At 38.2% G+C, this 26816-nt stretch overlaps 1 protein-coding gene across 1 annotated transcript; it reads right to left on the bottom strand.

Moving 5' to 3' along the window:
- Positions 1-328: 328 nt before the first annotated feature.
- Positions 329-26323, bottom strand: srp54 (signal recognition particle 54). The gene is made up of 17 exons (XM_052013244.1): positions 26117-26323; positions 25838-26024; positions 25622-25724; positions 23619-23710; positions 21238-21322; positions 21047-21151; positions 17755-17821; positions 16181-16238; positions 14101-14251; positions 13857-14005; positions 7911-8011; positions 7740-7826; positions 7582-7655; positions 7156-7264; positions 4355-4525; positions 3779-3874; positions 329-851 (listed from the first exon to the last, which is right to left on the bottom strand). The coding sequence occupies exons 3-17, from the start codon at positions 25697-25699 to the stop codon at positions 760-762; spliced, it is 1515 nt and encodes a 504-aa protein (XP_051869204.1). The 5' UTR covers positions 25700-25724; positions 25838-26024; positions 26117-26323; the 3' UTR covers positions 329-759.
- Between the last annotated feature and the right edge of the window lie 493 nt (positions 26324-26816).

Here is a 26816-nt window from a genome sequence, read left to right as displayed (position 1 = left end):
CATTTCCATCATTTGCTGTCGATTTTTCCTCACTCCTTTTATTGCAATACTGTTTCTTCCAACAAAGGCAGAACCAATTCTTAATTTAACGATTAGCAGAATTAAATTACCGCACTGGCAATGGCACAAAATCCTGCAATTTTCTTTTCTCCCGTGAGAATGCCAAACCCCTTCATTGGTCTTCTCACCTCTTCTCAATACCTCCCAGCCTAACCAGGTGCTTTTAGTCTATGGAATTGTGGTTTTAAAACCATCAGCATTCCATACTAAATACGTCAAAACATGGGAAATTCTATAATGACACTAAAATAAAGACACCATAATTTTTGTAAGAAGCAAATTCATTTATGAAAATCTTCATTTTGTTTTGAACAAAGCACTGCATTTACAAATTATACATTGTTTGCCTACCTGTGCAAACAATTTGAAGTAAATTAATGTAATTCTACTTTTACATGATGTTTTATATTTGTATTTTACAACATAAAGTGAGAAACATACTTGAAAATATTGGCTAAAGGAATATTTTATTTCACCCAATATCATTTGAGCACTCAATGAAACTTCAGCAGTTACATTAAATGATTTCTTTTTTTTCTATTCAACATATTCAAATAGCATACAATGAAATCAATCGTATACCAATATTATTCAATAATTTTAAGGTTAAAAACTCTATTTCCTCCTCCCCCTCCCAAAGGAAAAAAAGGTTTATAATTATCTTCCAAATTTGCCAACAGTTTATTTATGGCATTGGCTTCAAAGGTTGTTAAATCCCATCATGCCTTTCATGTTTCCTGCAGCACCTTGTTGAAACTGTCTCATCATAGTCTGTAGGCCAGCCATTCCACCTAAATTGGAGGGAAAATATAATTAGTAGTTTTTAAAATAACAGCAATCAAATAAATCAAATTATACTCTCCAGAAATATACTGGGAATGGTGGAAAAGGGAAAGAAGTGGGTACCGAACAGGATTCCAGGAACTGTTGAGAGATTTGCTATGGATACTGAGATAGATTGAGACTTACAAAGTACTGAAGAAAAGATTTGAGTAGGATAAGGAAAGAGCAATTGAAATGCATTTTAACTGTTGTACACTGACAGATCAGATCTTGGCATCTGGAAGATGGGCAAAGATCTATCTGGGGAAAGGATCAAGAAAGATTCTGGAAGTACTTAAACATGGAGATGGCAGCATTTAGAAATAATGGGACTCAAGGGAGGAAGAGCAAGGGCTATCTGCAGAGTGAAGTGGAAGTGCTGGTTTTCAACAGGCAGGAATCACTGAAGAATTAAACCAAACCACTGAGTCTCATCTATGGAGATGCTACTATCCATTAACATCCTTCCAGCTCTATCCATAGCCCATTACATTTTATCCTTTGGGTTCTTCTACCACCCTAATGCAAGATCATTCTTCCTAGTCTGTTACATTGCTTGGCCAACATCAAGGACTAAAAAGAAACAAAAAAACTTCAATTGAGTCATTGGATGATTGATGCCAATTTGCTAGCCATGTTATCCTTAGCAGTCTGTGACTATTGCCAGACTGAGCTGGAGAGTGTCCTACCTTAGCTTTCTGTACAACCTCATGGCAAGCTTACAAATCAGTGGCTTCTCCATCACTAAAGTAGCCTACCACTACCTCAATAAGAAGAACTTCTCTGCCCCATTTCAGGTCCCCTGCTACTGAATCCCTCAACCTTAAGGTTTTGCTGCTTCTTTAATCTACCACAATACAAGAAATTCCATTCGGCACAAAAATTGGGTTGAGTTTTTTTTAAATGTACAAAGTCACTCAGCTATTTAGACTGAATAGTATAATAAAATTTAATTCAGTGACAGGCAATTGTTTTGGGAAATTCAGTCAATATTTACACAAGGAGTTAGATCTAAACATGAAAAAGGAAAGAAATTGCAACGACAGGATATGAAGTTTATACACAGAAGAGTTCACATACACATTATCAAAGCACTTTACAGCCAAGTAATTATACTTCAATAAACAATCTGCTGGAGGAACTCAGTGGATTGAGCAGCATCTGTGGTGGAAGGAATTGTCAATGTTTCAGGTCAAGACCCTGCATTAGGACTGAGTAGAGGGAAGATAGGCAGTATAAATCTCCAGTGTTTGTTGCAGTCTTGTGTCTTAATTATACTTTCAAGTGTAGTCACTTCTGTAGCACAAATTACATGGCTGCCAATTTGCACCACAGAAAGCTCCCATAAGCAATAATGTGATACGGAATAGATTAATGTTGTTCTTGCTGTTGATTGAGAGATAAATATTAGCAAGGACACCATGATAACTTCTCCGCCTTTCTTCAAAATCACCAGGGGATGCTATATGCCCACAAGAGCAGGAGTTAGTGTCTCATCCAAATGATGGCATTCCTTCCAAGTGAAGGTGCAAGGCTTGTATGTGTAACCTTCAGTGATGAATCCAACCAAGTGAATCATGGTAGATTTTGTTAGTTCTTCTTTCTGGGCAGGCCCTCAGGATGGAGGATAATTTGCTTCCACGCCAGTCTTGTAGGTTCTGAGGTGATGGATAAGATCAACATGGAAATTGCAGACTTTTCCACAGATGGTTGGGTATGTGAGGGGAGAGCTTGTTCCACCATTTATGCAGGGCTTTGTGTGCTTCCAGGGCACAAATTCTAGGTTCTCAATGTCATCCAAATGCTCCTTTTATACTTTCAACATCATGTGCCAGCAATTTCACAAAGTTAGTGCTGAAGTTGCAGTTCTCCCCCCCCCCCCCCCCCCAAAGGAGGCTGTGAAAATATCCATTAATCTTCTCTTCTGTTTACTTGCAATCCCTTCCTGTGATACAGCTCAGAACAGAGTAACTGCTTCAGGAGCCTAGTGTTAGACACGCTAAGGCAGGGATCAGTGCTGCTTGACAGACTTGGCACAAATGGTTTGAGTTCTTGTTCTTCAAATTGAAGACTATGCTGGTGCACTGAAGGCACTGATGGACAGATAGTGTAATATGCAGCAAGTTATCAACATGGTGTCTCTTCAACATCTCTCCTATCTTCATGTTGCTGTTCTGCATGATCTTGCTCTCCTTTTCTCTATTTGTTTTTCACTTTTGACTTTTCTACAACCTATGCTGCTCCTGTGATTTTCACCCTAGATACAACTTGCTGGGTTGTACAACACAATATGGCAATGAAAGAACTGCAAGCTGCATTGAAGTAGTATTGCTGGCTATGTGGCTTCAAGGATACAATCCTCCAAAACACATATTCCTTCCCACCCAATCATATTCCCCTCTTCCCCCCCCCAACCACCTTTCCCTTCCTGCCTTCAACTCATCTTACAACTACTGCCACAATTAAGCAATAATACAACTATCTTTCTGCTCTGTTATCCCTTTCCTCACCCCAAATCCCTCCACTCACTCTTCTCTCCCACCTCTAATTTCTTCTGAGGACAGATGACAGAAAACATCTATCAGTATCACTGCCTATCTCAGACCTTCATAAAGTACATCTCCCCATCACATCTTGTAAATTACATATCATCTCATCAAACCTGCAATTTAAACCACTGTATTGGACATGGAAATGTTTCAAACATTATGCAATCAGGCTACCATATTTTCCAATCACAAAGGTGTTTACAACAAGCTCCAGTTTTATCTGGAGATAGGTTTCCTAAACAGGAAAAATAAAATCACAATGCAACATTACTAAATAACAGAAATTAAAATGCAAAAGGCAAGTATGTACAGATACAAGCCTTGAAATACGTTAGGGAGATACTTGCCCATATGATGAAGTACTCTTGGATCCATCATTTTAGCCATCTGCTGGTTGAGTTTGGCCATCTGAGATGGGTTGACATTTTTGGACATATCACCACCTGCACACAAACAAAAAAAAATTGTTAATAAACTTGAGTTAGTTTAAATTATAAAATTAATAGACCAAAAGAGCAAGTTACAAATATGGCAAGTTACACGGGTTATAATTCTTTTTTTTAAGAAAAACAGGCTTTAGTTCACAATGACAATCTCAATAATTCCTTGCAAAGCAAACGCCATTCAGCCTTGGAGTCAATGTTAGTTCTCGCAATAATCCCATCAATCCCGCTCATCTGCATTGCGACTCACACACAGACTACTGGAGATCAGGATTGAACCCGAGTTACTGGAGCAATGAAGCAGCAGCATTAGCTGCTGTACCACTGTGCTGCCCAGATAGCATTTATGCCTTTAGCAGTATACACAGTGTCAGATTGAGAATACTAGTGCACGATTGGCACAGCTTGTTATTTTACTGTTGTCAAGATACATGAAACATTGTTATTCTAGAATTCTACAATGGTGCAAAACCTGCATACCTTTGAAAAGACCTTTGATTCCTCCCATTTTTTTCACCATTTGAGCAAACTTTGTATACTGTGTCAGAAGCTCCTGAACGTCTCTGGTTGTAACACCGGCTCCTCGTGCCACTCTTTGGATCCTTCCTGGCTGTTTACTAAACAGCTTAGCACCATCTTTATTGTCCAGTTCTAGGAAAAAAGTATCAATGCCATGAAGTTCCCTAAAGGTACATTCTTTCAAATTTAAACTTGTCAACGATCAAGAAATTTGAAATCATTCAAGACATAGATGCCTGTTCACCATCTTAAACCATGCACTCTCTCCACCATCAGCACACTATAGCTAACCTATACCATCTACAAGCCACTGAACAACTCATGCTTCATTTATGTAGAGCCTTGGTCAGATCTGACACATATCATTGAGCTCTTGGTACTACACGTTAGGATGAGGATGGGGGTATTAGTGAGAGCTTAGTGTGGATTCATCTGCAAAAACCCCATCAACCAGAGGATCACTAAGATGAACTTGAAACAGATTTCTTTGCAGTTGGAAGCTCCAGCTTTTGTATTCCAGTCTGGTCAAAATAATTAACACTAACAATTAGCCTTATAAATTATATTTTGTGCCTGAATGCTACTTTTTGGGTTTTTGGACCCAGTTCCCAAAATCTCTCTCCTCTCAGTTCCAAATGTCAGCACTTAGAAATTATTTGATCCACCTTTTTCTTCAGATAACCTGAACCACTAAATTGAATGGGAGGCAGTACTTAGCAAAGAATATACTAATAAAACAGCAGACCCTGCAGCCTAGAGGATCTATTGTAAAGAGTTGGTAGGAAGTAGAAGGAATAGAATGCGACATAGTTACAGCATCTTCTCCAATAAAATTAGGGTAATTTCTCTAGGATAAATGCATTGAGTAAAGGATAGTTACATAATAGGAAGAGAATAGTTTTCTACTAAACTGCTGTGAATAGAGGGCATAAGGTGCAAAATCAATCCCCATTATTTATTGCTTTGCATCTCAAAGGTCTCGTCCCTTTGCAACATCCTGCATCCAACTACACAATTAACTGCGCTTCCTAACTTAGTGCCAACAGTAAACTTTCACATACAACTTTTTCCCTATTTTATTCAAATTAACATACATAATGCAAAGCCGAGGCCCAGTACAGATCTGAGCACTGCTACAGAATACATTAATTTTCTCCCCGTTTCCACCTGCCAATTAATCAATCTATTGTTACCTTATTTTCTGGCTGTACTCACTTCATACTTCTGATCTCATGCAGAATATTATTAAAAGCTTATTGGATATCCACAGACATTCCTATGTTCAAAGGTCACTAGAAACCTCAGGAGCTTTCTCCCTCCTATGCAAGTACATTCTTCCCTAAAATTGAAGAACTCAGTGGAAGTGACGTAAAGGCCCCTTGTACAAGTGTGTGATAAATACATGAATATCACAAAGATTTTATTTTATAAAATACATTTGGGGGGGCACTTAAAACTTAAAAAAAAGTTTATGGGGTGAACACCGGGGGCTTTCAGGGCAATTTTAAGCAACAATATGTTTCAAAACCCATAAGGGACCGGCCTTGTTCCCCATAGAATTTGGAAGGTTTAGGGTTGGTGATATTAAGGCAGGCTTGAAATGTAGACAAACTATTCCCACAGGGTCAAGAGTCTAGGTTCTGAGACGAAAAGCCAAGAGTCGAACATTTTGGGAGTGAAGTTAGGAAACAATTCTGCCCAAAGAGGGCGGTAGAAGTTTCAACAAATGCCAGACTAGTTGCTAATTTTAAATCCAACATTAATTAAGATTTGTGAGAATCAAAGACATGGAGATTTTGGAGAAAAAGTCAGGTCATATTTTGGCTAAAGGGGCTAAATGGCCAGTCTATTCCTTTATCAAGTATGCAGATAAAGAAAATGAATAGATTACCAGTCCAGTAACTCAGAACTCTGGATTAAAGATTCACTGACATCAATTTAAATACCAGCATAGCAGCTGTTACATTTATATTCAGCTAATTAAATATGCTGGAATTTCAATACAGGTAGTTGATATCAATACCAATCAGGATAGCAGCATATGGGAGGAAACCCATCACCTGGTGGAACCCCACCGTGATACAAAGAGAAATGTGTAAACTCCACACAGACAACACCCAATGTTATGAATGTACCAGGATCCCCGGAGCTAAGGGAGCACCCCATCTAACATCCTCTTCATTCGCACAAAGATGCAGTGTGTTTCATTTACAAATTACACCACAGTGACTTGTTTAGACCACTCCCACTGCTTTTCTAAAATGGCAAACCCCACCAACAAGAACATAAGACACATGGGAACACCAACACTTGCAGATTCATTGCCCAAGTGCACACCACCCTGACTTCGAAATATATCACCATTCCTCCATTGCCACAAGATCCAAGTCATAGAACTCCCTACCTCACAAACCTGAGAGAGTATCTCCATAAAGTAATTCACTACCACCTTCACAAGGGCAACTCACAATGCTAGCCTTGGCAACAACGTCTACATCCTGTCAAAAGAATGGAGGTGCTGACAACAAGAGACAACAAAGTCAAGGAGTTGCAGTGCAAGAACTTCAGCAAAGCAAAATGAGGTTGGAGATGGGGAAGTAGCTGTGAAGCTCAAGGGAAAAAGCAACATTCTGCAAAGCAACAATCATTTATCTCCTTTTATAAATATTTGCTCCTACATGGTCATTTTTATATGTCTGTGCAATACCAACAGGGCAGGTTTGAATTACAAGTATAAAGCACAAAAAGTAACACCAGTATACCTTGGTCATTCATACTATCCATTATGGTCATCAGTTTCTTCAGTCTTGCCATTGATTCTTGTTCATTGCCTTTACTCATGAAATCGGTTCCAAAGCCAGGGATCATACCCTTGAAGAAAAAGAAATAATTGGTATTAGACATGGGGAATAAATTAATTACAGAAGTGTAACTCTGACTTTCCAAAATACATATATTTGGGACAGAACCATTTGTAACTGGCCAAAATATCAAATGTAATATTAAAGGATGCATGCAGTTACAAAAGGCAATGAAATTCTTAAATACAAAAAGTTGTAATTTCTTATGTGTTTATGGGCACCAACCATCATTGAGCCCACGTTAACTTTTTTTTTTAAATTAAGAATACTTATTGTTCCAAATTGCACTTTACCTAGTTGAACTGCAGAAAATATTTTAAAACGCACCATTATCTGACTGAACGGACCCATCTTCATAATGTTTTGAAACTGCTCATACATATCACGCAGAGTGAACTGACCTACAAAAGAAAAAGCAAGCCATTAAGTCATTTCAGTTTCAAAACCACCTGTTCTCCCTCCCAACATTTTAAATTCAAGCTTACCATGTTTAAGCTTGTCTATTAGTTCTTCATTGTCATCCAATTTCAACTCATTTACCTTGTCTATTAAACCTTCAATGTCACCCATACCTGGAATGCATGAAAATTAAAGTTTTAGTGGATGTTATATTATTTACAAGTATATACAACAGCAAAAATAATAAGGAAACATACCAAGTAACTTGCTAATGAAGGGCTGTGTTTTGAATGGTTCAAAATCATCAATGTGTTCTCCAGTACCAATAAAAATTATTGGACTTTTGGTGGCAGCCACTCTGCAACAAAATATAGAACATGGTTGAGGACATGCTGCTCTAAGTGCTCTCCCTTTCTCATGCTCCCATTTTGTTCACAAAAAAGATAATAATTGGACAATTCCCATACACTGCAAAATTATTATGGTTCAGAAAAATCAAATACAATTAGAATGAAAAGATTTACTTTTGTTTACAGAAGTAAACTAAAATCAGCAATTAGCTGGTATTTTTCTTTTTCATACACCTTCATGACACAGGAGCCCATTCAACCATTGAATCTCTGCTGGCCAAGAGCAATTCCATCTACCCTTTACTTCCCAGTAACCTATTGACCTCTTGGATTTTCCTGCCACTCACCTACAATGGGGAAGTTTACAGGGAAAATAACCTACCAGCCCAACTTTGGGTTATTGGAGAAAACCAGAGAACCAAATGGAAACGCAGTGTCATAGGGAGAACACGCATATTTGATTCAGACGGCACCTGAAGTCATGATCAAAGTTGGGTCTTAGAGCTGTGAAATAACTGCACTACCTGCTGGGTCAATGCGCCATTCTCCTCCTTCCACACATACTGTTTCTTAAGAAGTTTGCGCCATAGCTTTTCTTCAAATAATTTTGAAAAACAAGTAGATTCCAACAATTCTGTTACCTGAACACTGCAATTAGATAACAGATTACACAATACAATTGCAGTGAGTAACACCATAGCTTTGGGAAAACCATCACATTCAGGACTTGGAGAGATAAAAGCATTTACAGAAGGAATTACAAAAGATAGAAGACAATCTTATTGATAAAGCTAATATTTGTTATTGTGAAATGTTTCCTCATTGAATTTATGATTTTTGCAAACTCAAGCAATCTTTGGTTTTCCATTATCCAAAGATGGGATTCATAACTTAAGAATGGTGACAGATGACAATCAGTTATAACAGAAAGTAAAGAACATAAAACATAGATTAGTACAGGACAGAAACAGGCCCTTCAGCAGACAATGTGCTGACCACGATGCCAGTTTAAGCTTCACATCTGTCTGCACATGGTCTATATCCTCCCATTCACTGTCTGTTCATATCCCTGTCTAAATACATCTTCCCATTGCTACCATACCTGCATCCACCACCTCCCCTATGTTAGACTACTGTTTATTGACTACAGCTCCACCTTCAATGCTATAATTCCAAGCAAACTCATCACCAAACTCAGAGACCTGGGACTCAACACTTCCCTCTGTAACTGGATCCTTGACTTTGACCAACAGACCGCAATCAGTGAGGATAGGCAGCAACATTTGCTCTCACAGAATGTGAAAAAAGTACATAAATTGATGCTTTTTTTCCCAACTTGCATTTCTTTATGCAAATGCCTCAGCTTCATGTTACAGAAAAATCGCAATACAGACCAATTTCAACAAACCCCCTTCATAATGTGGGGGGTCACCTGCACTTGTTGATATTATATCAAGATCTAATGCATTGATTAATAATGCAATTTTTAAACCACACTTTTCAATTGAGGCTATATTCACGGAAGGAGTTTATGAGGAACTTTTTAGTTCGACTGCAGGTTGATTTTTTTCCTCCTTCTGTGAATATATTTTAAGTTAAAAACTAAACTAAAAATACAAGTTGAGTTCACAGAGCAGATGGACTAACACTGAAGCCTGATCACAAGGAGCAAGTTCTTACCAACTGTGGCATTCCTACATCATTAAATCTGGAACTTAGCGAGTAACAGGAGCTGCCGCATGTGTCACTGTTCCCCACGGAGTGCAATGAAAGAGCCCTATTTTGCTGGGATTACCCATTATTATAGGAAAAAGTACACCCTCTGATCTAGGACATATTCACATTTCAATGTTTAAAGAAAAAAAAATACTCATTTTAAAAAACATTAATTCTGTTAATTGAGTATTTAAGTTATACGCATTTCTTTTTTAGAGAAACAAAGGACTGCAGGTGTTGGAATCCAGATGAAAAACACTATGACGCTGGAGGAATTTCTTTTTTATCCGTTAATGTGCACTTCTGCATTACAAAATCTTAATTTTCTGTTGTCACCCACTTTGTCATGTGTCCCAAAGCCCACGATTAGACTTCTATTAGATCCTTCACTACGCAAGACCTGTCATTGTATCAGAGACTTTCTTTATTTGAAAGGGGATTTTTGGGCTGTTCAGCTATTAATGTTTGTAACGATTAGTAAGTATTAAAGTTAAAAAAAAGATTAAATTGTAAACAAGGAAATACACATAAGAGACATCTATTAATCTGCTTCACAGCTCTGCCTCCAATCAAAGTTAGTTAGTGTTCATAAGACTGGACCTCAGGACTGCATTGTCCAACTTCATTTTGAGCTCACTGCATCACAACCAGGTGCAGAGGGAAGATCTGCCCTCCACATCCAGCTCCGTTTAGCATGGGTAGCTGGGAATGTTAAGACTATGAAGATTGATTGCACTATATTGTGCGGAACGATGAAGTATTGCTACAGACAAGCATTATTTAAACCTCAAAAATGAGGTGGGAAAGCAACCTTGGAGAGATGCAAAAAAAAAAGCAATTCTATCAACTACCATTTCAACAGTAAAAATGCCTCCAAAAGTATTTAATGGCATTTTTCAAGAAAATGCTAAGTGCATTAGTGCTGAAGAGACGGGAGATGGATGTCAATAGGGTTCAGGAATGGAGCTTATCCAATCAAGGAACTGGCTGGGTTGAAGAGTTAGCTATGGAGTGACCACAAGTCATCAGTGCTACACAGTAGAATGTACATGCTCTATTTGTCAAGCTTGGTTCGAATGAATAGGTAAATGATGGATGGTATAGCCGAGAGATATAGTCAACTCGGAAGTGGAGATAGTAAGTTGGAAAAAAAAACTATATGGAAAAGATGTCTTAGAGCCTTATAACTGGCTGTAAAGAAGACAGGAGGGATCTAGATAATGTGTGAACCCCACTATTGCACCAAAACTATAATGACAATTCCAGATGTGACAAAAGCTTTGACCTGAAACGTTAACCATGTTCCTCGTCCCACAGATGACCTGCTTAGTATTGCTAGTATTCTCTATTAATATAAAAAATGTAAAACAACACTATTTAAAGGAAGTCTGACACTTCATTAGGCACCTTTTGCTGATCCCACCATTTTACTGATGTCCTTTTGTGGTTTCCTTTTGTCCTCTGTTATTTACTATGTTACCTGTTTTAGTACCTGCAAATTTTAACACTGATTGCTCCCGCTCAATATTCAAACAATTCATGTATACAAGCAATAGCAGTTCCAGAATAGAAACCTCTTAAGGAGTTAAAGGTTACAGGGAGAAGGTGGGGAAAATGGGGTTAAAAAGAAAGTCAGCCATGACTGAACGGCAGAGCAGACTTGATGGGCCAAATAGCCTAATTCTGCTCCTATATCTTATGGTCTAACACAAAAAAATTCCTCATATTGACATTTCTTATTAATTAGTTTTTCAGCTGATACGATGTGACTAGCCCAATTCCGGAGCCATTAATTTTGTGTGTGGGGGGTAATTTAATGCTTTCTTAATGTTCATGTACAACACATCCACTGCACTATTCCAACAAACATACATTCTGTATCCTCAAAGCATTCTTCACAACATGGAATTCTTTTCCAAAAGCTGTGTTGGCTTTTTCACCATTTTACAGTTATGAAGTGGTTTAACTTTATTATGGGTTTAAGAAAATAATTTTCTTCACTATTCAACACCTGTAATTATGCAGGTTATCAGAGTATTCCTTTATGAAAACAATCATTATATTGAACACCCTCTAATCTTTCAACTAACACCTGTTCTCAATATAACTACATAATAGGATATCTTATGCCTCTAACTTCTCCCTCACCCTGACCAACTTAACAGCAACCCTCACCTAGAATGAATTGAAGCCCCTTTGCCCTTTACAAATTGTTAATTAGCTCTCTAGTACTTTTCATATTGATTATAACTTTTCATCACACTTAGCCAATTCTTGATCTACCTCACAGCCATCATTCTTCCTTTTATATTTTACTAGCTATATCTCATCTTTCAGGGCTTCATCCTCATATTTTAGATGTTTACTAATGGATCTGCTAAATAATTATAATGTCATAGTTTTTAGTTTCTTTCTCCCTCTACATTTTCATATTTCTGTATTTAAAAATCATACTTATTATTCCATTTGCCCTCTTCAAATTTAGTTTATAACTTTATCCATATCACTCTGTAAACTTGATTAGCTTCCTGTAAAAAGGTTCTTCTCTAATAGGATTTTTGTGTAAAAAAATCTAGCTCAAGACCAAAAAAAATAACTAGTGTTAAATTTTGAAACACTGGAAATTTTGAAGGAGTTATACTGAACGAGCTTGTGAGTAACAAACTGGAGGGTCACAAAATGCAAAAATCAGCCAACCACAGGCAAGTGCATTAGTAAATTGGGAAAGCAAAGGAATTCCAAGCAAGCTTTATATTTTCCCCCTTAAAACCCAAGGCATGCTAAAAATCTTAAAGAAATTCATCATTTCCATTACCCTTAAAAAGAATGCCCTTTGATGACTTTATAATGCTTTATTGCATCAACATGACAAGGCACTTCACAAAAAAGTTAACAAGGCCACACAAGGAGATGATGAAAAGTTCAGCAGGTTTAAAGTCTGAATGGAAAGTTTGGGTTGGAATTCTAGAACCTGAGATTCTGGCAGTCAAAACCTAATTAAATTAGGGAACAAACAAGAGGCCAGATAGCTGAAAATAATTACAGTACTACAAGAAATTAGCAAAATAGGAAGTGCAGAGGCCATGGAATAATTTGATAAGGTGCTGCTTAACCAGAAGCCAATGTAGGACAGCAAGTACTGGGGTGGTGAGTGAATGGGACTCTGTGCAAGTTAGGACATGCATAGCAGAATTCAGGGCGATTTCAAAATTTACAGATAACAGAACAATGGAAGACAGCCACGAGTGCACTGGGTGTAACAAAAACATGGTTTTGAGGATTTAGGCCACAATGACCTTACCAGCATCATGTACTGTATGTGGTCCAAACCTTGGGTCAAACATGGTATCAAATTTGGAAATTCCAGTTCACTTTCAGACCAATCATTTCTTGATTGGTTGGAGCTGAAGGCCAGGGAACAATGTCTGTGGCAGGGGCTGAAAAGAATAGCTATGGTTTTCCCACTATTATATTGGAAGAAATGACTGTTCATTCAATCTCAGATGTTGAACAATATGAAGGCAGTGGAGGAATCAGAGGAGAGAGTGAGGTGGAGATGTATGTAATCATTCATGGGAAACCTGAGGTTTTTCAAACAACATTACCAAGAAATAAAAGGGCTAAGAATGCACCATAGTGAGGCACCACAGCCTCTTATACTGGTGTACCTAGCTGTCTTCAACTAGAGAGACAAGGATAGAGAAAGTTCCATGTGATCCTGTCCAGCTGAACATAGAAAAGTAATGGAGTCATCTAATCCAATCTGTAGTAAGCTGCAGACAGGTCAAAAAGGATAAAAACAAGTTGATTTCTTTTGTCACAAACCATACAGAATCTCATTCATGATTCGTTAGCCATTTTGGTCCTGCTCCAGGAGTGGAAACTTCCAAAGAACAAATGAGCACCACCCCAACAGGAAAAAAAAACACTAAGTTGAAATTGTATCAAGAGTATTCAACTTCAATCCAAAATTACATGTAGAACTTGTCAACTGACATAACCAAAATTTTCCAATGTTTAAGTTAAACCCATTATTATATTTATTAAACTATGTTCTGTATTAACAAATCTGAATGGGCCTTCTTATTAAAATGCCAAGCAAAAAATTAGCACATTCATAAAATCTAGAGCACTTACGCACTAAGGGCACCTCCTCCTTTAGCGTGACCATCGAGCTTCGTAACAATAACTGATGCAACATCCACTTTGTCCTTGAAAGCTTTTGCTTGTGCTTCACAGGCTTGACCAATTGATGCATCCATTACATAAACAATGTTGTCCGGTTGCTAAAATAGTGTTCAGAAAGAAACAGGTAGATTTTTCCACAATACCAGCTTCAAACAGACAAAGTGTGTTTTTCCCAATCATATTGAAAACTTACTATGGAGTTTGAAACTTGCAACATTTCTTCAAATAATGAATCTTCCTGTTTGTGTCGGCCACTGGTATCAACAATTATTATCTCAAAGTTCTCTTTTTTAAATTTTTCCACGCCTTCTGAGGCTATGATCACTGGGTCCATTTCTGTGTAGCTAATTAGAACAAGAAAACATTTTATTTTAAAATTCGTATATTTATCTTGTAATTTGAATAGCTGAAATTACACCCAAATATGAACTGGTACATAACAGGTCCAGGCAGCATCCGTGGAAAAAAAAATAAAATGTTTTGGGTGATTGAACTTTGTAATGAAATATTCTAATAAATGTGCCAAGGTTCTTTAAACCAAGAATTTGTGCAGCTCTGGTTATCACATTACAGACAAGATGCATTAGCAAAAGAGTGCAGAAGTGATTCACCAGGATGTTGCCTGGAATGGAGGGCTGCAATCATAAGCAGAGATTGGATGGGCTGGGTTTATTCTCACTGGAATGCAGGAGGCTGAGGGATAACCTCATAGAAGTTTATAAAATTATGAGGGCATAGATAGTACAGATGGTCAGAATCTTTTTTCAAGGCAGGAAGGTCCAAATTAGAGGACACAGATTTAAGGTGAGAGGCAACAAATTGAAAGGATATCTGAGGGTTAAATTTTTCCCATACAAAGGGTGGTGGTTATCTAAAACGAGCTGCCAGAGGAGGTGGTAGAAGCAGATACCATTACAATGTTTAAAAGCATTTTGACAGGTATTTAAACAGGGAAGGTATAGAGGGATATGGACCTATTGCAGACAAATGGGATTAGCATGGATGGGCAATTTCTGTGCTCCAAAATTCTTGGTTTACAAGAACCTTAGCACATTATTAGAATATTTCATTACAAAGTTCAATTGCTAGAAACATTTAACCTGTTCTTCTCTACAGATGCTGCCTGTCCTGCTGAGTACCTGTTCACATTTAGGTGTAACATCAGCTATTCAGATTGCATGCATGTTCAATATACATGGCATTTTAATTTTTTATTTTACATTGAAAGAAAATTCAGAACTAGTACAGTTTAGAATAATGGAAATTAAGCATTTAGATTCTTCAGAAGAACTCACGTTAGTACCCGATGCAAATGATTTAACACTAAAACAAAAAAGTGATCTAGGTTTTATTCTCTCATTATTACAACCAACACATTTAAAGCACATTACCTTGGTGATTCACACATACAGCAATATCTTCATGTCATACATAATGGTTTGTCTGGTGCTGTGTCATAACCAATGAATACTAACCAGGTTCATGTCTCTTGAGGTTCTACTGAAGTGGCTAAGCTGAAATAGTCAGCAATCCAAGAGAACTGAATGAATAAAGACTGCTGTGCCATTTTGTTTCCCCTTGTTTAACTATCTATCCTCTTATCCTAAGGTCTTATTCAGAACACCACAGATGCAATTTACCATAACTTGTTTCAAGTTGTTGGCAAGAGATCTATTAGTTAGCAATTGGACAGAATTACTTTGCAATCACCATGACAGCTCTCAACCTTGGCTGCTGACCAGCCCCCAAATAGGATCGAGCAAGACCACTGATTGCCTTTTGATAGCAAGAGCTGTCAGAAAGCCGCCTTGTTTTGAGATGTCTCCAATCATCAGAAACACTTGGTAACAAGCAAATTTAAAATATTAAAAATTTAAATTTACTTAACCATTGTCTCATACAAGTTAGTTTCAGGAAAATAAACACTTAGCTTAATTTACAATGAAGATCTGTACAAATGCAAATCTGAGGGGCCAAATACAAAGAGAACCTATATTGAGCATATTTTTGATCAGGAACTGCCATGTACTTAGTGCTGATTCCATTAACAGAATGGGAGGTCAGATGCATCATTACCCTGTCTCCACAGTATTCTCTACTTGCACACTGCAATGTGCCTAAAATACACTGATGCAAGCACTGCAGCCATCAGCAGTGGTTGGTAAACAAAAATCAACACAATCTGGCCAACTATAATTAATCGCAATTATTTCCTGATTAATTTAGTGTACTATTAACGATTTCCCTCGATTATCTTCAGCTGGAAATCTTACCTTCCATAGAATGGAATTCTTGCTTTGGTTGCATTCTGCTTCAGTTGGTCAAATGCACCTGCAGGCCAAAATTAAAGTGCTTTGATCAAATTTTCAGCATACTTGCCACTCAACATCCTATTTTAAACAAGTTACAGCAAAACTCTGATTATCCAGTATTCAAATATTCAGAATAGTTCAGCATTTGGCTCACTCATCAGTATACCAAGTCCTCAGGACCTTTGGACTTCCTTTCCATGCATCCACATACTTGCGAGTCAGTTGTGTATTATTCAGAGCGTGAACCAAGTGTGCAGACAGAACTGGGTAGGGAACATCAGGGGTCAGGAATGCAAGTAGGTTTGCAGCCAGTGCCATGGTCCAGAGTGCGAGCCAGGGTTTAGAATACATGCTGATGTCTGGAATGCTTGTAAGTTTCAGTTTGTCAGATCTGGACCCCAGCTCCAGATGCATGCCCAGCCCACACTTGCAGCAGCTGAAGCAAAAACTCACTGAATTCTGTTTTCCACACTCTTTAAACTCATTGGGTCTTAGTTTCCCACTATGTTTAAACTCAATGGGTTCACTAGAAAATTTAGTATACTAACGTATTTAAAGAGTGAAATAAAATTGTGTTGGGACAATAGGAGTAATATCCAATAGTAGAGAAAATCTGCTACTCTGGCACAAAAGTTTTACAGTACAAAGCTGATTTCATTTAGTTAAGAATATCAGGTGTCTGGCATAGAGAGGGTTATAAAACATTGTTCTCAGTAATTAAGCAACTGAAAAAACTCAAGGAATTATAAATGGCCAACTTTTAAGGCAATAGAATTTGATGGTAAATTATAGGAACACAGGAGATCAGTATACGTTAGGACATTGTAGTCAGAAATTAAGGTGGCTGGCATTTTCTTACAAATTCTGCTTCATTTAAAAAGCAACTTCCTACCTGCCTTTTAACACTAGTTTTGATGATTTTATAAAATGCATAATTTTTCACCAAAATGGTATAATAATTGCACACAGGGTAGTATTTCTCCATTAGTTATAACAAAGTACTGTAAAACATGTAAACTTGTTTTTATTGTGCAGTTGTCTCCAAGTACAAAAATCTGCTTTTGTCAGATTCACTCAATGTGGATTAAACATTTTAGTGCTGAAGGGAAAACAAGAAGTTCTCCAAAACTGAAACTGAAAACAAAATTTTATTTGCGACTAACCTCTTTAAATGTACACAATTACATTATCACAGACAAGGTAAAGTTTTCACAATAATTTCCAGGTGCGTAATCTTTTACACTATCATGGTGGCATCCATTTGAAATCGAAGAATGATTAATCTATAGAAAATGGTAATTTCCCTAAGATCTAGTCATTTATATCAGAATGAAATTATTGCAATTAGCATTTTAAATCACAGTATATATCAGAATGCTGGTTCATTCTGTCTTATAAATTATTGATTACATTTTTATTCAAGAAAATCCCATTCGCTCAAAACACACTTAATATGAAAACAAAATTTCTATACATTATTCATTTTAAAAAATAGGCCTCATTTTCATCAAGTATTTATAAAACAATATACATACCTGCTCTAAATGTATCTGCACATATCAAGCAAGTCTTCCAGCCTTTTCTTTGAAAGTAGTATGCTAGCTACAAGAAAAAAGTGAAATGGTACCACAACAAAAATTAAGTGAAAAATAAAAGCTTCTCTGGCTCACCGCCAGCATTAGAAAAAGAAGTTTGAATTCTGCAAGGTAATTTCCCATTTAAAGCCTCGCTGGATGATAGTGTTTCCTAAACATTGAGGAGACCAAAGCCATTGAATTTGGTCTCCATCACAAATTCCATTTTCTAGCCAATAACAACAAGCCTCATCCTGGCAACTAACCAAAATTGAACTAGGCAGTTTGCAATCTTGGTGTCACATTTGTACCTGAGAAATGCGTCAGACTACATCAAGTTCACCTTTCTAACTCTGTATTATTGCCCAATCAACTACTAGTTCAAGCTAATCTGCTGCTGAAACAGTTACCTGTATTTACCTGTAAATTATTCCAGTGCACAACTAGCTGGCTTCCCCATTTCTGCTCTCCAAACAATAAGATGTGCTACCGATGCCCTAACTTCCAATGAGTCCTGTTCATCTCCCATCACTCTTGTGGTCACCATATTAACATAGTCAAGGAACAGGTTGATATTAAAATATTCAAATCTAACCCTTCTATCTATAACCTCCTCCAGTCCTATAATCCTCACATTTCTGCGCTCCTTGAACGTAATCGTGCAACCATGCCTTTAGCAAATAAAGGTGCAATCTCTGGAATCAACAGCCTCCACCTCCCTTAAAACAACTTTTCAACATTTTCCATATTTATGTCACTAGTTTAAGAACCCCAAGGCATGTTGTACATACTTTAGTAGCAAAACAGTAACCAGGGAAAGAGTTGGTCCCCTGAGGAACCAATGAAGCATATGCTGTATGGAGCCAGGGGATGTGGGTGAGGTCCCAAATGAATACTTTCTACATGTATTCACCAAGGAGAATGATGTGGTAGTTCAGGGATAGGGAACAGTGATATTCTGATGGAAGTTCCAGTGCTTGGATCTATTGGGGCACTGTCTAAGAAGGGCCCTATTTATTAAGTCTATTGCATTAATATGTAAACATTAAGGAGGAGGTGTTTGATGTGCATAAAAAGTGATAACTCCCAAAGGCCTGATGAGATGTACCCCATGCTGCTACAGGAAGCAAGGATGGAGATATTTGCATATTTGTGAGGTACTGGTTAGGTACCAGATGATTGGAGAATGGTAAATATTATCTTTTTTTCTGGCTGCATGGATAAGCCAGATGAACATGAGGCCAGTGAGTCTTACATCAGTGGTAGGGAAACTATTGGAAAAAAATTCTGAGGTACAATATTTATTTACACTTGGAAAAGCAGAAATTAAAGATAATCAGCAAAGCTTTGTTCGTGAAAAATCCTGTCTCACTAATTTAAGAGTTTTTTTTTTAAAAGAGGTAACTCAGAAGATTGATGAGGACAGTGTAGTAGATTTTGTCTAAATGGATTTTAGTAAGGCCTCTTACAAGGACCTGCATGGTAGACTGGTCCACAATATTAGAGCCCATGGGATCAGAATCAGATTTATTATCACTGACTTATATGTCATGAAATGTGTTGTTTCCAGGGCAAGCTGGCAATATGGATCCAAAATTGGCTTCATAATAGGAAGATAGGGGTGGTGACAGAGGGTTATTGTCTCATTAGAAGTCTGTGAGCAGTGGCAAACCACATGGGCCAGTGTTGAGACTTCTGATGAGTGTGCTATACATTAATGACTTAGATGTAGAAGAAGGAGGTGTGATTAGTAAATTTGCTGATGATATGAAAATAGGTGGTGGGTTGTCCAAGGCTAGAGCATAATATAGATCAGCTGGGATGTTGTGTGGAGCAATGGCAGATGGGATCTAATCCTGACATGCAAGGTGACACATTATGGAAAGGGCAGACAAGGGTAGGACATATACAATAAATGGTAGGGCCCCCAAGGAGTGTTAATGAACAGAGGGACCTTAGGTACAAGTTCAGAAATCCCTGAAAGTGGCAGTATGGGTGAAGAGGATGGTAAAGGTGGTACATAGAATGCTTGCCTTCATCAGCTGTAGCTGAGAATATAAGAGTTGGGACATGTGCTGCAACTTTATAAAACACTGGTTAGGCCACACCTGTGTGCAATTATGGTCATCCCACTACAGGAAAGATGTAATTGTACTGGAGAGGGTGCAGAAGATATCCACTAGGATGTTGCCTAGTTTAGAGCATTTTAGTTAGAGAGAGAGAGAATGGATAAAGTAGCTTTGCTTTCCTTGGAGTGGAGGAGGCTAAAGGGTGACCTGACACAGACGTACAGAATTATGAGATAGTGTTGATAGTAAGAATTATTTCTTCATGGTAAGGCTGTCTAAGAGGCATAGTTTAAGGTGGAAGATAGTAGATTTAGAGGGAGACATGAGGGGGGGAACTCCCCCCCCACCACCATAGAATGGTTGGAATCTGTAATATGCTGCTTAAGCAAGCAGTGGAGGCAGATCCTCACAACATTTAAGAAGCATCTACACAAGCATCTGAATCACCAAGGTATAGAAAGTTATGGACCCAATATGGGTAAATATAATTAGTATACATCAGTGCAATGGCCAATGTGGATATGGTGGGTCAAAGGGCCTGTTTCTGTGCTGTACAACTCTATGACTGTGCTAGGTTAAAATAGTTTTGTATAAGTTACAATTTTTTTTTGGCTTTATATCCCTGAAAACTCAAGTGGGATATTTTCATTAGAGTTAGTACACTTCAATCCAGAGTTCCTGAATTCCAGGATAGTAAATTTATAGATTATTCAATGCAAAAAAAAAAGTGGTACTCAGAACATCAGTTTGAACAATATGAAGTATTCCATAGTAAAATTGATGTATTTTAACTTATTTTCCACAAACTTAAATGGTGGTCTTTTATTTATATTGAACTACCACAGGGATCCTTCTGTCATTTATGTTGAAATCATAAGGCTCAGCTTGCTAAATCCACTACATTTTTGAATCCCTGGCTCTAAAGCCACTCCAAGTCACATATTCTGGCATTCTTTAATTTTAAAATTCTACCAACCCAATCCTCCTGTCCCACCATGTATTAAACTTTTCCAAAACTTCAACAATGGCTTGCAATAATTGACTTAAACACTAGCATTCCACTATTAGGCAAGACCCAATTTTCCTTATAACAAGAATCCCTTCCACCTGGTGCCTCTCAGTTGACAGGACAACAGAAATGCAGCATTTCAAAGAAATCTCAGTCACTGAATAAAATTAAATACCTTTGTACAAGTTGTAGTTTTACCACTACCTTGCAGGCCAACAAACATGATGACATTTTGTTTTCCTTTTGTGGGTGTCCATGCTTTAACTCCTGGATCTACAAGCTAAATAACAGAAGCAAATTGCAATCAACTGAATTTAAATAAGAAAAATTCAACATATAAAATTCTAGTCTTATTGGCTCAGGTACCTTAACAAGTTCCTTAAACACAGCATGTTGGATCATTCTTCTTTTGTTGAGGCCAGAGGCCATTTCTTCCAAATCTATAGCTGCTCTGAAATACAGTTTGGTAAATGTAAAATATATTTTCAAAACAATCAAAAGGTTATGGTTTGGGACATTTACAAATAGACTATTAAACAACATACAGACATGCTGCCAAATTGACCTCTGTGCAAATTTAAACCCAAATTATTGCCAAAAGCAGGCACTCATGGGTCCCTCTCAAATAGGAGGCTAAACAACATGAAGGCTAAAAACTGGAAAACAGACAGGTACTAACTTCAGCCCTTTATGCCATGACCCATTAGATAGTTTTTTGTGCAAATCTACAAATATTTTCCTCAAATGGGAGATCAATTGCTTATGTCCAAAACAAAGAGACAAATCAAACATCTGTTTCACAATTGTATTAACATTTCAGCTTATCCTTTACAGGTGCAAGATAACAGGAATAAGTGCAGCTGATTCTAGAAATAACCAGCACACTGTTTTAGCTTTACTTACTTATTACAACACAGGACATATTGACCAGTGGGTTCATAATGGCTGCTAGTAGATCACTCCCAGTCCCATTCTTCCTCTCCTATTCCCCTGTATCTCTGCAACATATTTCTTCTCACATGTCCATTGACTTCCCTTTTACCACTTACCTACACTAAGGGGTATTTTACCCAATCAACCCACCAGCTTGTCTTTGAGATGTAAGAGATACCTGGAGCAGTTGGTAATAACCCACACGATCACAGGAAAAACATGTAATCCCTACACACAGCACCCACAGGCAGGATTGAAACCAGGATGCTGGAGCTGTGATGATGCAGCAGTGTTAAGTTCTGTGCCACCAAGCTGTCTTATAAAGCTATGCTCAATTTTGAATATATTCAATAATTTTATTCAGTTATTTTTGTTCACAAAACTACAAATCCCGATTTTTACCCCACTGGAGAGTTTCCTTCTCTCAAAGAAGACTTATTGGAAGGCTTGTTTCATTAAAGCCTACTCATGGAAGGCTTATTCAGAAAGTCGGGAGTCATGGGATCCAGGGAAACTTAACTGCGTGGATTCAGAATTGGCTCGGCCATAGAAGACAGAGGGTGGTGGTAGATAGAGCGTATTCTGCCTGGTGGTCAGTGACCAGTGGTGTTCCGCAGGGATCTATTCTGGGACCCCTGCTCTTTGTGATTTTTATAAGTGACTTGGATGAGGATGTGGAAGAGTGGATTAGTAAGTTTGCTGATGATACAAAGGTTGGTGGTGTTGTGGATAGTGTAGAAGGTTGCTGTAGATTACAACAGGATATTGATAGAATGCAGACCTGGGCTGAGAAGTGGCAGATGGAGTTCAACCTGGATAAATGTGAACTGATACACTTGGGGAGATTGAATTCGAAGGCAGAATACAAGGTTAATGGCAGGACTCTTAGCAGTGTGGAGGAACAGAGGGATCTTGGGGTCCAGGTCCATAGATCCCTCAAGGTTGCTGTGCAGGTCGATAGAATTGTTAAGGCAGTGTATGGAGTGTTGGCCTTCATTAGCTGTCGTATTGAGTTCAACAGCCACGAGGTGATGTTGCAGCTCTATAGAACTCTAGTTAGACCACACTCAGAGTATTCTGTTCAGTTCTGGTCACCTCATTATAGGAAGGATGTGGAAGCTTTAGAGAGGGTGCAGAGGAGATTTACCAGGATGCTGCCTGGATTGAAGAGCATGTCTTATGAGGATAGGTTGAGTGAGCTAGGGCTTTTCTCTTTGGAGAGGAGGATGAGAGGCGACTTGATAGAGGTGTACAAGAGGCATGGATCGAGTGGACAGTCAGAGACTTCTTCCCAAGGCGACAATGGCTAAGATGAGGGGACATAATTTTAAGGATATTGGAGGAATGTTTAAGGGGACAGAGAGTGGTGGGTGCATGGAATGCACTGCCAGCAGAGGTTGTGGGGGCAGATACATCAGGGACATTTAAGAGACTATTAGATAGACACATGAATGATAGAGAAATGGGGAGCTACGTGGGAGGGAAGAGTTAGATAGATCTTAGAGCAGGATAAAATGTCAGCACAACATCGTGGGCCGAAGGGCCTGTACTGTGCTGTACTGTTCTATGTTCTTTGTTCTAAAGGCAAGAACACTGTCCATTGTGGCAATACTCAGCATTCCAAAAGAACTAAATTTTAACAATATAGAAACATTTTAAAACCAGGATTCACTCCAACCGCCATCGAATTGCTTAATGGTAAATTTATAAACAAGTCTGATTTTGGCCAGCATAACAATTCTGCTATATTAACCCATCAGGACATTAAAAAAAAAGAAAATATCATGATGTAAAATTACGGTTTTAATACTTACTTGACATTTTCTCTAAGCTGTTTCACAAGTTTTATATTGACATCTGCTTCAAGTAAAGCAGTGCATACTTCCTTTAACATAGCATTCAAAACCTAAGAATGAAGTACATGTTATTAAAGTTACAATTTTTTATCCCTTCACTATTCACCAAAATCATAAGCTTATGGGTCAGCTTACTTTATTTTATCGAAATGTGTTTCATTGAAATTTGTATTAAAGAAAAAACAGATACAACTAATTTATCACCCAGCAGTCATTCCAAATTTCAAAATGCATTTCTCATTGCATAATGAAAAATTCTGATCCTGAGCATCATTACTTGACCTGCTCCCAAAACAGGAGCGACCAAACGGTCATCAGGGTTGAGCCAGAGACCTCTTGTCACATAATGCTATGTGCTTTCACAATAACACAGAAGTCAAAAACTTACCCAGTTTCCAACTAGGTCATTTCCCATTGGGTAAACAAAACTCTTCATGAAAAGCTCAACATCTGATAAGATATGGGCAATCATAGGATCTGTTGTTAACAAATCATCTTATCAAATGTTTCCAAAACAAACATATCAATCAACTCCAATACTCAGAGGGCTTAATTTGAGCAATACAAATTTAGTTCTTTTCAATTATATCACATTAAATAGCCATTTTCTAGTACTGAACAAGAAAGGCCCACTTTTGGGAGTGACAGATATGATTGTGACAGCAGGTAATGGCTATTTCAAATGTAATATGACAACTCATTGTATTAACAACTTGTGGAGTCCTGGCAGCCAACATGTCCAGATTAAAATGATGACTCTTCTATATGTACTCTAATGGAAAGTGCAATTTAAAATGTTCAATAGGAAGAATCAGCGCTTGCTTGTATGCTTGAGAGCTGACAGGAAGAAAACAACAACAGGCAGGAAGTACAATTCATTGATGATGAGCCAGAGAGAACCTTACTGAATGGAATGGGACAAGTTGAAGACCAAAACTCAAGTTAAATAGAAATTAGTGAAATGACAAACTTAGTCAAAATGTAACATATAGTAGAGCCACAAGAGACTGCAGATGCTGTAATCTGGAGCAAAAAAAAAGTACTGGAGGAACTCAGCAGGTCAAGCAGCATCTTTGTAAACAAAGGGATAGTCGACATTTGGGTCAAAACCCTGCATCAGGATTAAGCGTATTCTCTATATTTTCTTCAGAGTTGGATATAGTTCAGTGCTATGCAAAATTCATTGTATGCCCATGGAAGGTAAATTATGGATATTTTACACTACATCATCCCTTTTAAGTCAAACTTTTAAAATGGGGAGGCACATAAAAGATGAACAAGTAAATTAAGTACAGAAAGCAAATTAAAGGAATAAATCTTTTTAATCTCAGCTCAACAGTAATGCTTATGCCACAATTCCAATCAATGATAATTCTATTTTCAACCACATGTGCATCAAAAGTGGTTAAGTGCAGTTATATTGAATATTTGCATTTTCAATTATCGATTTTCCAATGTGGACAGAAGATAAACATATCTACAGTCTATCATGTCGCCAGAATTCCATCAGCTTGTTACAACAACTAAAATTAACACAAATTGACAAGTCTACTCTACAGGATAATCAAGTGGTCAGAGACACCAACTCTCACTGTTGCTCCAATTTCCTCCAACATTAAAAAATTCAGTGCACTGGTACCAAGATACTTGAAGCTCAATAAATAAAAAATATGAAAATATTCCAGATTTACAATGAATAGTCACTTTAAATTGACATAACTTAACTTTTAAAATGCACGTACTTTAAAATTCACGTACTTCCTCCGACGAGTTAAAATAATTAAATTAAAATCAGAGGAGAAAAATAGCTCCCCAATTACAACATAGAATAATGAATGGAGAAACTGACGATTTGGCTTAGTTATGATAACCTGACGCTTTTGGTAACGATATGGCGTGTTTCGAACTACAATTAAAAAAATCCCCCATTTTACGTTTTCTGTAATCACAGGTTAACATACCTCCTCATTAATTATGGTCGCGTTACTCAAGGACCGCAGCGCGGAGGTAATTTTTCTTCCCAAATCTGCCAAAACCATTTTGGCTGTTTTCCGACGTTTAAACCTTTGGTTAAAAAAACATAAGACACGATCTGAACGCATTTGACTTCAACTCAAAACCATATGGTTGCACTTCAAAAATGAAGACGAGTTTGTTTTTACCCACTACTGTCTTACCAGAGAAGACCGAGCCGGAGCGGAGGGCGCCGCCGGTGCGACGGATTGGGGTAAGGGGGTGAAACGGACCACTTGGCTAAAACTGGCCGACTTCACTCCATGGAATCGGAGGCCAGCTGCCACCAGTAGGAACCCAGTCACGACAGGAAACGCGTTCGGCCGCCACAGCCCTCGCACGAAACCGGTTCTGAAACAAAGACACAGAGGCGGGTGTTCGGGCCTCATTTTAAAAAGCAGGGAGAGGGGACGCCGACGCTCCTCTGAACCCGTCCATCTTACCCCAAACAAGACAACACGCTCCCTCCTCGACAGTCACCGAAACGTCACCATTACTGGTGACCTTTCCCTGCCACAGCATTCACATCCGGGGTGGCGCGGCTCCGCCCTCTGCTCGATGACACGTACCAAAGCCGAGCGCCCAGGTGGGAGGTACATGCAGATAGCGGGACGTGGACATCCCACCCGAGCTCTGCTTCAGCTAACTCCGTGCAAGCTGAGGCTGGCTGAGAATTTAAATGGCCCCTTAGCGTCAAGTTATACTTTATTGTCATTCACCCATATACTATAAAAACACATGGAGGAACGAAATGTCGTTTCCCCCAGACTCACACAACAGAGAGCATACATAGAACAGAGGGCATACAATAAACGCAGACAAAAAAAATTTGCAAGTACAAATAGTGCAAAAAAAAACGGTATATAGAGAATACAAAACTAGTGCAGGATTAGTGCAAACCGAGTTGGACGAAGAAAATACAGAACATAAACAATGTTCATCAACGGCCAAGGTTCTTATATGCGGTTGTGCAAGCCAGGGCTTTTGACACGGCATTTGTCTGAAACTGCCTCCAGGGTATTCAGAAGCCTGACAGCCTGGGGGGAAAAACTGTACGCTAGACTGTGGGGGTAAGGAAAGGGAGTGCAGGAAAATGGAAAGAGCTTTTAATGTCCTTAGCAGTGGGGGTAGGGAAATGTATCA

The sequence above is a fragment of the Pristis pectinata genome, chromosome 1 (genome assembly GCF_009764475.1).
Source record: "Pristis pectinata isolate sPriPec2 chromosome 1, sPriPec2.1.pri, whole genome shotgun sequence".
Taxonomy (NCBI): Eukaryota; Metazoa; Chordata; class Chondrichthyes; order Rhinopristiformes; family Pristidae; genus Pristis; species Pristis pectinata.
The sequence above is the reverse complement of the archived record's forward strand: the minus strand, read 5'-3'. Positions and strand labels throughout refer to the sequence as shown.

Coding starts and splice junctions, on each gene's coding strand:
- srp54 (XM_052013244.1), bottom strand. CDS start 25,699: ATGGTTTTGGCAGATTTGGGAAGAAAAATTACCTCCGCGCTGCGGTCC. Junction 14,006..14,100: donor TGCAAGTTTCAAACTCCATA/GTAAGTTTTCAA, acceptor ACACTATTTTAG/CAACCGGACAACATTGTTTA. Junction 7,265..7,581: donor GTCCGTTCAGTCAGATAATG/GTGCGTTTTAAA, acceptor TTTTTCTTCAAG/GGTATGATCCCTGGCTTTGG.